This window comes from Fistularia commersonii, chromosome 26 (assembly GCF_037954325.1).
Source record: "Fistularia commersonii isolate RoL2024-O1a breed Wild chromosome 26, RoL_Fcom_v1.0, whole genome shotgun sequence".
NCBI lineage: Eukaryota > Metazoa > Chordata > Actinopteri > Syngnathiformes > Fistulariidae > Fistularia > Fistularia commersonii.
In genome coordinates this window covers 7,075,756-7,089,503 of record NC_141309.1, presented here as the reverse complement: position 1 = coordinate 7,089,503, position 13,748 = coordinate 7,075,756, and the positions used below count along the sequence as shown (strand labels likewise).

The 13,748-nt window shown below is 42.2% G+C and overlaps 2 protein-coding genes across 3 annotated transcripts; both read right to left on the bottom strand.

Moving 5' to 3' along the window:
- Positions 1-87: 87 nt before the first annotated feature.
- lztr1 (leucine zipper like post translational regulator 1) lies at positions 88-7,292 on the bottom strand. Its single transcript, XM_086174033.1, has 19 exons — positions 6,624-7,292; positions 6,484-6,546; positions 6,341-6,397; positions 6,170-6,249; positions 5,977-6,085; positions 5,592-5,675; positions 5,439-5,496; positions 5,208-5,347; positions 4,905-5,106; positions 4,219-4,329; positions 4,005-4,097; positions 3,796-3,891; positions 3,225-3,414; positions 2,959-3,128; positions 2,282-2,565; positions 1,975-2,124; positions 1,579-1,684; positions 1,366-1,446; positions 88-911 (listed from the first exon to the last, which is right to left on the bottom strand). The coding sequence occupies exons 1-19, from the start codon at positions 6,773-6,775 to the stop codon at positions 795-797; spliced, it is 2,343 nt and encodes a 780-aa protein (XP_086030159.1). The 5' UTR covers positions 6,776-7,292; the 3' UTR covers positions 88-794.
- Positions 7,293-8,017: 725 nt separating this feature from the next.
- Positions 8,018-13,509, bottom strand: gal3st1a (galactose-3-O-sulfotransferase 1a). 2 transcript variants are annotated; one of them, XM_086173965.1, is made up of 3 exons: positions 13,257-13,509; positions 11,023-11,214; positions 8,018-10,132 (listed from the first exon to the last, which is right to left on the bottom strand). In XM_086173965.1, exons 2-3 carry the CDS (start codon positions 11,148-11,150, stop codon positions 8,983-8,985), a joined length of 1,278 nt encoding a protein of 425 aa, XP_086030091.1. In that variant the 5' UTR covers positions 11,151-11,214; positions 13,257-13,509; the 3' UTR covers positions 8,018-8,982. The 2 variants fall into 2 exon arrangements, with proteins under 2 accessions (XP_086030091.1, XP_086030092.1); XM_086173966.1 differs by having other exon boundaries at positions 8,845-10,132; positions 11,023-11,173; positions 13,257-13,376.
- Between the last annotated feature and the right edge of the window lie 239 nt (positions 13,510-13,748).

The following is a 13,748-nucleotide window of genomic DNA, read 5'->3' as shown; positions in this document are numbered from 1 at the left end:
TGACTGTTATTCTGTGTAATATCCTTTCCAATCAACGAAAGATAAAAAAAAGAAAAGAAAACTTGCTCTGATGGAACAGCAAATACTTGGTTTAACTTCCAGTTGAGATGATTTATTAAGGCTTTAAATACATGGACCCCGTGTGGGTAAATATTCCTTACCAGCATACAGATGTCACTAAATATACATTTGCTATAAGAGCAGATTGGGACCCTTCACGTCTCAGCTCTGCTTAGAGATGCTTAATGTGACAAATATGCCAATGACAACTAAACATGACACAACAATGAACATTGAGCTGCACATAATACTCGCTTTCGGTATTTTCCGTATAATGATGTTAATATCCATATTGGAGATGTTACATGTCAGAGATGAAAGTAAAATGAGTGAAGAATAGAGATCTGCGTCAATTAATCTCATGGTACGTATAATTTCGTATTTGCAGCTCACCTTATGGCTGAGATTTCATCCAACTAGTCGGCGCAGGTCCAAACATTTCTATACATTAAACGGCTTTCCTATGGTTAGAAAAAGCAGCACAAATACTGAGCAGATTTCACCGAGCTAACTTTGTGTATACAGAATAAATAAATAGCACTGGACGTATGAGTGGGTTTCCAGACTTTTTTTTTAACCGAGGACGAAAACCTTGCACCGAATGCATAGGAGACATGCCAGGACCAAACCAAAGGGAGGGAATGGCTACGAGTAAACGGAGCGAAGATATGTCGTTTCAGTTAGAAGAGGGAGGGAAAAAAATAGGAAATAAAAGCCCAGCTCTTCGTGTCATCCTAAATGTCGGAGCCCATCTCGGCACACTGCTTGTCTGATATGTGTGTAGCTAGGGACTCTATGATGTCCAACAGCAGCAGCTGGCTGAGAGACCGCAGGTTGGGGAGCTTGGACACCTTTGGAATGGGAGGAGAGCGAAAAATGAAAACAGAAAAAAAAAAAAAAGGAAAAAAAAAATCAAAAGGCAATGAATCAGATTAAAATGAAGAAGAAACGGCACGTGATCTGAGCATGCTTAAAAATATGGACGAAAAAAGGGAGGGAGCAGGGGGGGGCTTAACATTTTTTTTTTTTTTTTTTTTGCAACAGAACACTGAGGTGGAATGGGTGAGAACTCAGTGCTTGAATATTTCGTAGGAATAAAACAATAACAAGCGTGGCACGATGACTCTCGAGGTTCTGCGAGGAAGTGCTTGTACAGCCGGTCTCCCCACCGCAGGCAAAACGAGCACAATCCACTAGCGGGCCGCGGATGTCAGGACTCCCGCAAAGACGATGGGACTACAGGGTTAGCTCAGCTGCAGTGAGTGGGCAGCAAACCCCAAGAGCTCCGGATACAAGCCCACCCACCTTAATGAACTGGTGGACAATAATGTGGAGACAGTGCTTCTTCATGTCCAGAGCCTGTGTCTTATCGGCCGCCTCCAGGATCTACGGCAGAAGGGAAAAAGAGAGAGATGCATATAAATAGATGATTCTCACTGGACAAAAAAACGAAATATTCAGGCAAGGGAGCGGCTTTTTTTAACTGGGTCATGGCTCCCGGGGCATAAATAGGCATACCTGCAGGACGTTCTCCACAGTGACGTTCATCTCGAGATTTTGTTTACAGTAAGCCTGCAGCCTGTTATTTGAAAACCCGTAATAGTATGGTGCAGCAAAAAGATAGCTGTTTAATTGGAGTCAAGGAAAGACAAAAAAATTAGGATTCGTCGACGAGGAGGCTGATCATTTCCTAAGTTGGCGCACAAAAACACACTGTATGCCATCGTGTTCATTTAAACATGCAACACAATGCATAAGTAAAACTGCACAATGTAGGCGGCCACTTTTAGCATGTCTAATTGTTGTATTTGTGTTTTGCCATGGCACAAAACCCACTCACTTCATCAGTCGTCGGCCAAATTCACATCATTGAATAACAGCACTTGTGACGCCTTTTAAACAAGAGGAGGATACAGAGAATCTTCTGGGGGCATGTTGACATCTCCATAGTAGATGTAACGCAGCATGGACTCGAAAGCTTGTTTACTTGGAACCATCTCGCCGATTGAGATATTTACCTGACCGTCCTCTGGCATGAAAGAGCGAAACATTGCCTCAAAGTAACTGAGGAATCAAAAGGGGAGGGTTAAATGTTGGAAATTTCACAACACCGAATTAAAAAAAAAATAAAGTACTCGTAAATAATCACAGCTGGGTGTTCTGTTCTGTTGTGGCATAGGGCAGACATGTACAGTAGAACTAGTCCAGCTACATTTTCTACCTGGATCGAGCTGCCAATATGGCTTTGTGAGCGGGTCGCGGGTGTCCGTCCAAGAGCAGAATGATGTCACAGAAGTCCAGGCCGCCCCCCTCCAGGTAGGCCTTCATGTCCTGCACCAGCGAGGTCCCGATGTCCACGGGCTGGTCGGAGTAAAGCCTCGGAGGGGGGTGTTGCTTTCGTCTCACTATCTCCACGATCAGCGGGGTGGACAGGTGCTCGAACTCCTTCGTCATGATCACCTGGTTGAAGTGCGAGTCCTTCACTACAAAATTAAGGCAGTGCTCCTGGAGGGAGGGAGAAATCAATACAAGAATGAGTCATTCTGTCTCCTCTGCTTCTGCGAGCATGCTCAGCCGGGGATTTTTCCGAGCTTTATAATGAGCACATCCTGAATTTGAACCACTGGGGGTCAGTAAAAGCCAAAGCTGCGGTTAGTGTTCACCTTCATAAGGTAAGTGTAAGGGGTCTTGTCAAAATTGCTTTTGTAGAAGAGTAATTTTTGAATGTGCTCTGCAAATTTCTTGTATATCTTAAAACCCTCATTTTCGTAAGGACAGTTTTAACTCGCGAGAGTCAAAGGTCTAAAAGACAGAGAGTAATCTCGCCTGTCCAGGTTTAAAGCCCTGGGAGTTTGAAGTAAAGAATTGAAAAAAAAAACCAATCAAACTGAAATGTACCTTCAGCTGGTCCAGTTGTAGCTTGTTGGCATTTTCGCAGACACTGAGAACATTCTGCAGGTCGACAGACGCCTCTATGTACTGCACGCAAAGCTGCTCCAAGCGGGAAAGCTTGAAACTCAGGGCCAGTTTGTAAACATCCATGATGAGGAGAACATCCTGCACATGACCTGAGGAAGCAGACAAGGAGACGAAAAAAAACCCAAAAAAAACTCTTTCACAATGTTTCACATATTGACAACAAGGACAAACTTTGGCAGCACTACCTCTCCGCGGGTACTGGATCTTGTCTGTGTACAGGAACTGCATTAAGACTTCGAAAGGCTGGGCATCTGCTTCCCTGATCGATACCTCCAACAGCGGCTGCCTGCTTGGTAGCCTGTTGCCTCCTGGGACGTCCCGCTCTCCTCCGGTTGCTCCTTCATCGATCTCCTCGCTGCTCCCCTGTTTGGCTTTCTGCACATATGAACAGCACATTATGGAAACTTCCACGTAAAAAATCAGCCTCTTACCTTAACGTTGATAACGTTTTCTACCAAAAAGAACGTGGACTACTATGTAAACTATATACTATATCAAATATCATGCATATTTTCTTAATCTACTGATGATAATAAGACAATATAGATAGCGACATCATAGCGTTACATGAGATTTCATTACAACTGTGGACTGAGGACTTTAATTCAGTTTACGAGAGCTGATTTTAATTGTTAACTCTGTGCTTCGAGACGCTGTGCTACATCCTCTCTGCAGTGGTGCGTATGAATATGTCACGTTCTAAAACCATGAAAATGAAAACCCACGGAGGCCAAACACTGTATGTGCAGCTCTAACCTGCCGCTGCCTGTCCCGAGCCTGCAGGATTTTCTTCCGTAACCACTGGCATCGTGCAGTCACTATGGCAATGTGTCCTAGAACTCGCTCCTCCCTCTGCATCCAACAAGGAGGAAGACAGATGAGGGAGAAAAATATGCCTATTTGATAGCGCTCCTCGGCTGAGGATTGATTACACTTTGGTTTCATATGAGACTGTAAAACCTCACCTCTCCCAGAATAAACTCGACATCACAAAACTGACGGTTCTCCCACAGCTTGCCGTAGTCCTCGTGAAGAGTACATTTTGGGTAGCATGAGAACTGTGACAAGCAAAATTTGGGCTTAACATTAACTAGGATTCTCCTTAAACTACAAAAAATATTTTTTATGGATCAAAGGTGTATCCAGCATATCAAGAGCTTGTATATTTCAAATGTCGACCTGGAATCTGTACATCTCCCCGCTGCGAACGTTGTTATCCACGGTCCCTCCAAAGATGTACATGGCGTCTTGTATCACAGCTGCTGCGTGAAAGAGTCTCCCGCTGGGCATCTGATTATGCAGTGACAGGGGACATTTTGCAGTTAAAATATTCCTTTCAAATGCTTAAAGAGTTTAATATACATGTCTTTTTCGGTGACATCAGTGATATCTGATAGCAACCAAAGGGGGTGACGGTGGTTACTTTAGGAGGCCTTGCTGAACCCTCTAGTGGCCTTAGTCAAATAAAAATTACAAAGTAAAACAAATAATTCCATTAAAAAACACTGACATAAAGGGGAACAATTTCCCCACAATGATTAAACAAAAATGATTAGATGGGCTGCAAAACTACAGATGTTTTCATCATAAGATTTGCATAATTAGCAAAAACAATAAATCTGAATATTTTGCAGACATTTTTATGGCCAATCAATAATATTTAAAAAATATTGGCATTTTATTCTATATGTTTCATCTAATAGAAAAGGAACCATTTGACTCCATTTAGAAGCATTATACCTGCATTTAAATAACACTGAAATAAAACAACACTATTTTCCCCCAGTCTACTGTACTTTATCCTATTAAACCATTTTTCCTTTATTGCTTCAGATCCAACTTTATAAACCCACTGTGGCTCGTACCTCGCTATCCAGACTGGGCTGGATCACCTCCCACGTCTGAGAGTCCACGTCATAGCAGTGCAGCTCATTGGGCAGGGTGTTATCGGCTGCACCTCCAAACACATACAAATGGCGGTCGAAGGCAACCATGGTATGGCCGTAACGTCGCTGCGGAGGTGGGGGGGAGCCTCGCAGCAGATGTTCAGTTGGGATGCGGGTCCACCTGAAAAGGTGACGCGATGAATTAAACGGTCCCATAATTCCACATGCTGGATTCGGCAGAGGAAATGTTTCATCTTCGGAGACAGTTGGGCTTTTTCTCACATGTGGCCTTTGAACTCAAACTGGAAGAGGTTGTTGGTGATCTTGGCTCCACTCTGACCAGAAAACACAAACATCTTGTCCCTGCAAACAGCTACGGGAAAGTTGCAGCAAGATGGTGGAATCTCACCGCTCTGATCAATCTGATACACAAAAAGGCAGAGGCAGACGTCAGCAAAGGGCACAGAGGGCATTCTGCAGCTCTGCAATTGATGAGAAAGTAAATATACTCGCCTCTTCCCAACAAGCATGCTCTCTGTCCTGAAGACTGATGGTCCACATGTCATTCAGCCTATACATCGGACAGGTGCACATATCAAGATTGGTGAAATTAAAAAAAAAAAAAAAAGATGTGGTATAAATGTATAGTCCTATATATTAACATACCTGGCATTTCCATCATAGCCAGCAAATATCCAAAGTTTGTCACTGTAGACTGTGGCTCCATGAGCAGATCGAGCCACCGGCAGGCTGAAACATGAATGAAGATGAATAAAGACCATTGAGATATGACTGTTTTATGACGTTGCTTGATTTCTGACATTCTATCATGATGTTTAGCTTTTTCTACATGAAATAAATATTAATACTGCACTTCAATTTTCAGCCAAAAGTGTTTTTAAAAGCTGGTGGATCTACTTCTCATGTTAGAAATGTTTTTACAGTCTTAAAACAGTCCTACATTTGTTTGATTGTAATAAAAAATACATTTAAAAAAGCATGAAAAACTTGAACTTGCAAATAGGCACCTTTCCAAGTAAATGTACATTACCTCCCCTCCACTTTCCATTCTGTCCACTGCCCTGTGGCGAACTTGTACTCAAAAAGGTCATTCTTGTTTTTCAGGTTTGAGTTTGAGTAGATGTCTCCAGTGTAGCCCCCTGAAATATAGGTAGAGGATGTATCAACAAGATGAAATCGGAGGGGAGGCATCAGATTACAAAAAGTATAGGATTAAAGGTTACCAAAAACAAACATGCTGCTGCCGTAGACGACGGCTGAGTGATGATATCGGGGGGCAGGTGGGGTTCCAGTGGTGAACGCGCTTTTAAAAAATATATATAATAGTCAGAATCTTATCATGTTGATCTGAATTCATGTACAGTAAACAGGACTGCGGGTTGCAGAGATCTTACCGACACCATGAGCAGTCCTTCACATCAAAACGGAGCAAGTCATTCAACATGTTTTTCCTGTTGATTTACAGGACAGAGATTATAATGGTGTGTCATGCATCGATGGAGACATGTTTGTCGCAGAGGGAAGAGAGTATCCTCACCCATTGTCTCCCCCGAACACGTAGATGGCATCCCTGTATGCCACAACGGTGTGTTTGCTGCGCCTGGAAAGTGAAGGTTGAGGGAAAATCAGCATCCGGATTCGGGTGGATCAGTGGGGTCACAGGTGGTCAAGGATTACCTGGCGCCGACAAACTCATCACACGGAGGGAGTCTCCTCCAGCGATGAACGGTCTCGAAGGGGCCGAAGTTAAGTGTCAGATATTCCACGCTGTCGGAGCAACTGTGGTCGAAGTCAACACTCGGGGCCACTTTGGTGGATTTGCAGGACATTGTTGCTTACTCATCCGGCGGGTGAGGGTTTCTTCTCAGCGCCGGTCATATGCGGGGACGTCTGAGGCTTAAGTCATCGCTCCGTCACTTCAGAGCTACTACGGCTCCTTTTCGTTGTCAAGCCTCGGATTTTTTTACCCGCACTATGACAGAAATTGGTCAGTGTAGTTAAACTCGGAGGGTTATACTCTTCCGAGTACGGCTCAGCGAGCGGCGAGCTTCAAAACAAGAGCTAGCTTAATTGCTAAATCACTTTTATGCTAGTGCTAAGCTGCAAAACAATCAGCATTTACAGCGAATAAAACGTCAATTAAGGCTTGTATCCTTTCATGAATCGATTCTCCTTAAAATTATCATCTTCCGCTACAATACTCCGACTGGGATATTTCTCGTTATTTCACGAAATGTCAGGGGAATGACCGAAAACGAAACAGGTAAAACAAGAGCGTGCCATCGAAAAGTGCTCGGTTAGCCAGTCACGGCACGCCCCCGAGTTTGTCCTCTGACTTTACGGCTCACTACCGCCCCTAGCGGCCGATCGGGGAATTACGCTTTAGTTGTGCAGCGTTTTCTTGACTGCATGGTAAGAAGGCCTGAGTATTTTGACTTTTCACCAATATAGTCCAAGTTGTCGTTCATACGAACATCAAAATGTATCCTCATTCAGTTTCTACTCATTTTTACATTCATTGTCTTATTTAGTAACAGCGTATATATGCGTACACTTGTCTAAACAACCAATGACAACTTGAAATAGATCATTGGAAAAGAACCAGTGAAGTCCTTGTTTGTATAAACAAATATTCATCATTGTATTATTGGTAGATACGCATGGACAGTTTTAAAAACTATGAAATGATGCCTATAACATCCCTTAATATTAGACATATTTTCAGTCTAAGGAGCAGGTACAAGACTTCACCTGTTCTGGGAAAGCATCCATATTTTCCTCAAGATGTTGCATGGATAGACCATATCATCCCTAATTTGTATTTTTTTCATTTTAACATATTTGAATTCATATCTTATTCAGGCTTAAAAGAATAACTAACGGCGCACTGTTCAAAGATGTCAATGCAGTAGAGAGGCATTCACAGATGTCGCTCACTAAGATTACCTGTTTGTGAATCTGATGATTTTGGTTAGACTTTATTACAGGGTGTCACATTTTAATAGCATTACAGTTAATTGACGACACGAACCATCGTACTTTACACCTGATCCATTTTAAAAAAACATCTCTTTGAAGTTTCACATTTTATTTTTACAACGAAGAATCACAGCTGATGAAGTAAGAACCCTTTGAATACTGATGAGATGAGATGATGAGAACATGATGAACAGCTTTATCTCAGAATAAGATGAAGCGGCACATATATATATATATATATGCACACAATCATGCATGCATATACATAGAAATACTGTATATCTTGATATAAGGATATCCTACATATCTCATACGTATTCATCCACAACAAGCCTGACAGTGGTGCTACTTAATACACAGTGAAACAATAACAAGAATGAAAGACATTGTCACAGGCACAAGCAGGTCATTTGTAAGAATCAGTCAAAAATATGTAAACTATTACATGTAAATCTTAACTTTGTTCCCAAGGAGAAATTGGGGAAAATTATTAATTGTTCATAAGAAAGACGGAGAAGCATTTGGAGGACAGGGGATATCAAATTAAGGATGAATCCATAATTGCTCAAGTTTTGTAAAGAATCAATAGATATATTGATGGATTTGCATAAATAACGAGTGATATACTGGATTATTAGGTAAATATCTGTTCCTTTTGATCTTTCAGTCGCCTACTACTGCAAAGTACACTCACCTTTTGAGTGCAGCAGAAAACATAGCAACGTATAAAGTATAAATAAGGGACGTAGTGCCCCGTGTAGCAATAAATAGTGTCTTGGACAATTAAGTGGAATGCAAAACTCACATTCATATTTTACATTCATAAACATCCTTCAGTAAAATTTGACTCATTCAACTTTTCCATACTAACGAACTTGCTAAGTCGCTTCTTTCTGTCCTAAAACTACTCCCATATTTGTAGACTGGAAGTGTTTTATTTTTCCCTCAAGCACCCATCGGATTAACTACAGTACACAAGATTGAAATGCTTTAGGAATTTGTAACGTCACGCAACCTTGTGTCGCATTGGCTTATCTTGTCTTGCTCTCGCGCTCCTTCACCAGTTAATGATGTCCCGAACTCGGCCCCACAGCTTGGTGATCCACAGGTTAACCCCGAGCTCCGTTAAGTACTGAAGCTCCGGCGTCAACATCTTACGACACAGCTTCCGATGCGACTTGTCGATGTTTGTCTTGAGGTTATACCCCATGATGGACTTCTCTCCGATGGGCTGCCAGGGCTTCATGGCCGTCTCCTGAATGCTTCCGGCCTCCACGGCACGGCCTCCCTCAATGCAAACGGCCGCCATCTCTGCGTTCCTCCTTCTGAGCTCCGCCACATCCTCAGCCATACGTCGTCGCCCATACGCCTCCACTTTCTGCCAAAAGGTCCGGTTGAAATGGCGGTACAGCTTCCAGTCGATGGCGTTCCACTCGAGGGCTCTGGCCCTCAGGTCAGGGGTCAACTTGGACACGGTGGATCCCTTGCGAGCATTCAGCTTGAAGTAGAGCAGGTCTTCCATTTCCCAACAGAGGGCATCCTTGAGCAGGATGAGTGATTCCTCAAAGTGCTCCACCAACATTACCAGCTGAAAGCGCTCGGTGATGGATCTGATCCCCTCCTCCACCCGCGGGTCAGCCAGCTCCAGGTTGTTGTCCTGTCCAAAGTCGAAGAACAGCAGGTTTTTGAGGTAGAAAGAGTTGAATCCCTCACTATCGAAGTACTGATGGGGGTTGCGCAGAAACTCGGTCAGCTTGTCATCCCCCGGTATCTTCCACGTGAAAGTCACCAGCCGGCCGAAGTAGTGGAAGGACGACTCGAAAAGATCGGCAGGATCTCGGAGGATGGTGATATAGGCGGTGTCCTGCGGGAGCAGCTTGGCCACTTCGGCTGCATTAAAACGCATGTGATTACAGATAATATTGAAGCACATTCCTGGTCTGTAGTCTCGAACCTGGGACCGCTGGAAAGAAGAGGGGTAAAAGAAGTCATTTCTGCTGTCGGGGAAAGCAAATTTAAGCTGATGCTTCTCTCCGAAGCGAAAGAGGATGTTAAGGAAGGTGCTGCTGGCCGTCTTGTGAGTCTTCATGAACATGATGTCTACTTTCGGAGTGCAGGTGATGCCAGAGGTCCGTTGTGTGCTGTTTGTGGTTGGCTTGGCGTGGAGCTGCGATGGACGGTGGGCACAGGAGTAAGGGACTGGCACCCTGCAGGAAAAAAAAAACATATGCCTGTCACAGTGTGACATGTCAAACCTACAAACACAATAAAACACACATCCTGGATCTAAAAATATAGTGCAGATTTATTTCCTGATCAGTGTGATTCACTTCAGTTACTTTACTCATGATGTATCCATTTGAAAAGCCATTGAGTAATGTTTACAAACAAAAAATACACTTAATAACCATACTATTATTACTGTTTTAAGAAAAACTGTCACCAAATTTAAGCATTGCAATAAATAGAGACTGTATCATTAGATTGTCAGCATCCGTTACAAGAGAAGCATTTAAACCAGGAAATGAACTTTTCATGTAACAGGTAAAAGTTGTAGGTCCATTATTTTCCAATCAACTTTTATTATATAACACTTTTGACATTTTAGGCATTTTAATATTTGTTTGTTTTTCATTATGATTTACCCCTTGAATTCATGCTTGAGAATATGGTTTTTAACACCTTTTTTTGGTCAAGCCGTTTAGTTCATCATGTTCATTTTTTTTTTTTTTTTTTTTCAAATCTTTGACTGAGGAAAAAAAGCAGTTGAATTTCTCACGTAAAATGCACCTATCTTGCATTTAAATTTATGATTTAACATTGTTGAAATGGCTGTTGCATGGAGGTAGTGGTGATGTTTCTGAATATTTGTTTATAAAATTATAATATCCAGTCCTATAATCCAGTCCAGGAATTTTTATCGATTATAGTTGTGAAATTATTTCTGATGATACACAGTATATTTTAATAGTAATTCACAATTAAATTAAGTACATGTTTTGTGCTTTTTTTTATATTTCAAATGACTGTCCATCAACAACAGCCACGCCAGTGTGTGTGTGTTTGCCTGATACGTTGAGCGTGTGTTGAATCTTACTCGGGCAGACTGAGATGAACCTGTGGGGTAGACAGGCAGTAAAGCAGGATCATGCCACTGGTCAGCAGGATTCCCAGGACCAGGCTTCTGCCCACCGACCTCCACTGCCTCCCCTGCTTGATAGTCATGGTCCGGTGGAGTCAAGGATTACCTGGAACAAAGCGTATCGTCGTCATTATTGTCCAAATCTCTCTGTGAAGCGGAAGATTATCATGCATTTCAAATATATACATATATATATATATATATACTGCAACAAAAAAAGATTAAAAATGAAATAATAAGATAAAAATCATTAAATAAGTAATAAAATAATAGAAATAAAATTAAAAAAAATATCTCCTTATGGGATGTAAGGATGTAAATGCTTGAATTGATCCACAAAATTATCTTAAAATAGTATAAATCCCTTGCTTTCTTTGTTGTTTTTTTTGACGTCTTTTACAATTCTTTGTTCTTTTCTGAAAAAAAGTTGAAAAAACCTTACCTGGCAACTTCCAAGCCAAGTTCACAAGAAAGTGAACAGAGAACCAGGAAATTAGGAAAAAACATGACCTAACAAGCAATCAATTGGTAATTATTAAACATGAAGGAGAGGACTGAGGTTGCAGTGTTTGATTTTTGAGGGTATAAAGGTTTGTCATAGAATATTTTAGTTAATATGACATGAAAAAATTTCCCTGAATTTAGAAGACCCATGCTGGTAACTTAGAGTTGTTTTAGCAAAAAAATGATTATTAGTGGGTTTTCATCAGTTGAATTGAGATATCGACAAAATATAATCCTATTATCGAGGTTCTGGGGCTGGATTTTCACAATCAGTTTTTGGTTGTATTTGTTTTTCATGGAAGGACTTTAAGGTACCATTTCAAACAAGAGATGTAGCTGAAAGCACACATCGAGCCAGGAAAGCACCTCTCACCTGTTCCACAAAATAAATAATGCATTCTCGTGGAAAGGGATACAGCAAGTCACCTGCTGAATCGGCACAGGACCAGCAAAGAGCAGATTCAACAGATATCCAAGAGGCGCAAAATTGGTTTCTGACAATGTGCTCATCTGCAGCACGAGTTGGGCTTTTTGCAGCGTAATCTTCACCTTTTATCAGCAAGTGCATTCTAAGAGGACATCACTATGAAAAGAATCTGCTCACATGTAGCAGCTGCAACAAAGGTTGTCACAGTATCTTAGAATCTGGCGTCCTCTGTGAAAATCAGGTTTAAGTTGATGTTTTTCTGTTACAGTGCAACACTTGCCTTTCAGTAAGGTGTAACTTAACAACTAAAAAAAAAAGGTTTAAAGCTCCTATACCTCTGTAGCACATGTATAGTCCAAAAAGTCCAGTGACTTCTTTTGTTTAATTATGATATTATTTGCATTATTTGGCAATCTCCTGGCAGAAAAAGCTCCCTCTCTGCAGGGTCCTAAATAACAACCATGGACCAGACCAGCATCTGCCCCTCCCCATTGAAAAAAAACCTATGAAAAGGCTGACTTTCAGATACTTACAGAGCGGTAACATCCTCGCGTCTCGCCGGCGGTGGCCCGATCTGGACATGTAAATGAATGTCGCTTTGCAACATTGCTTGCAGAACACCGAAGCTGTGATACCATCACAGGAAGCAAAGGCAACCCCATTATTCCCTCAACCTCATTATTCCCGATTCCTTGACCTGGTAGTTTCTTTCTAACCTTCTTGAAAATGCTATTGCAACTGGAGACGATAATTTAAAAATTCTGACAAAGTGTTGTCTCCATGTTGATTATTTTATTTATAATTCATTATTTTAGTCCTTGAAGTTTTGAATGAAGTGAGATATCCTTGGATGTGCACAGGCTTTAGGCGCTGTTGTTGTCATCTGTAGTTCCAGTTCAGGTCCACTCCGCTCCACCTGTCATTATTCAAACACCAGCCTCCACACAGGGTCAAGGAGGTCTTTTCTGCTCTTTTCACGATCTCAAGTATGTGTCTGCATCAACTTCCAAAATGCAAATGCTATGGGTTGAATAAAATCCTTCTTGATCGCATTATCCCAGAAAGGATTTAAAACACTCTGACCAGACAGACAACACTTTTTTTGCTCCTGATCTTTATACCAATACACCCCAAAAACCTGTAATCCAGCACGTGAATAAACATAATAATAAAAGCACTGTCGGCACTGGAACACACGAAATAAGGCAATTAGGAGGAAATCAATTGTATTGGTTTAACAGAGAGATTGATAACTTACCTTTCATGAATGCATGAACCCAAAGGCCAGGAGTTCCTCAGTGTCGGTGCTGTCGCACCCAAGTGACCAAGACGAGTAGATGTATGCGCTGCACTTTTGATTTGAAAACACACATTCTGCAAGCATTCAGTGCTCCCGCGCTGCCTTTATCACATGTCCTCCGCTGCAGGGCTCACCCACCCAGCTTCTGCTGCTTCTTCGCTCTCCCTGCCTCTACATGCACACCTGATGCCCTGGGCCTCCTCCCCCCCACACACACACACGCTTCTCAACTCCCCATTCCACAAGTGATCCTGCTGAGTCGAGCTCAGCGGGGAGACTCATTTGGCTGCCTTAGTGACATCAAGGTCTCTGTCAGGGGACGTGCGCTTGTCAGGGAGTGTAAAAGAGAGGAGAGGGAGGCAAGGAAAGGGAGGGGGAGCTGTATGGTCCCTATTCTGTCTCAATACAGAGGGCTATTGAGTGCAGACAGTGGAGTCTGAGCTGCAAGCT

Excerpts from the sequence above, each read along its gene's own strand:
- gal3st1a (XM_086173965.1), bottom strand. The coding sequence starts at position 11,150 with ATGACTATCAAGCAGGGGAGGCAGTGGAGGTCGGTGGGCAGAAGCCTG. Across the intron at positions 10,133-11,022 it reads GTTCATCTCAGTCTGCCCGA|GGTGCCAGTCCCTTACTCCT; the intron begins GTAAGATTCAAC and ends TTTTTCCTGCAG.
- lztr1 (XM_086174033.1), bottom strand. The coding sequence starts at position 6,775 with ATGTCCTGCAAATCCACCAAAGTGGCCCCGAGTGTTGACTTCGACCAC. Across the intron at positions 5,348-5,438 it reads AGCATGCTTGTTGGGAAGAG|ATTGATCAGAGCGGTGAGAT; the intron begins GCGAGTATATTT and ends TTTGTGTATCAG. Across the intron at positions 2,566-2,958 it reads TACAACTGGACCAGCTGAAG|GAGCACTGCCTTAATTTTGT; the intron begins GTACATTTCAGT and ends CCCTCCCTCCAG.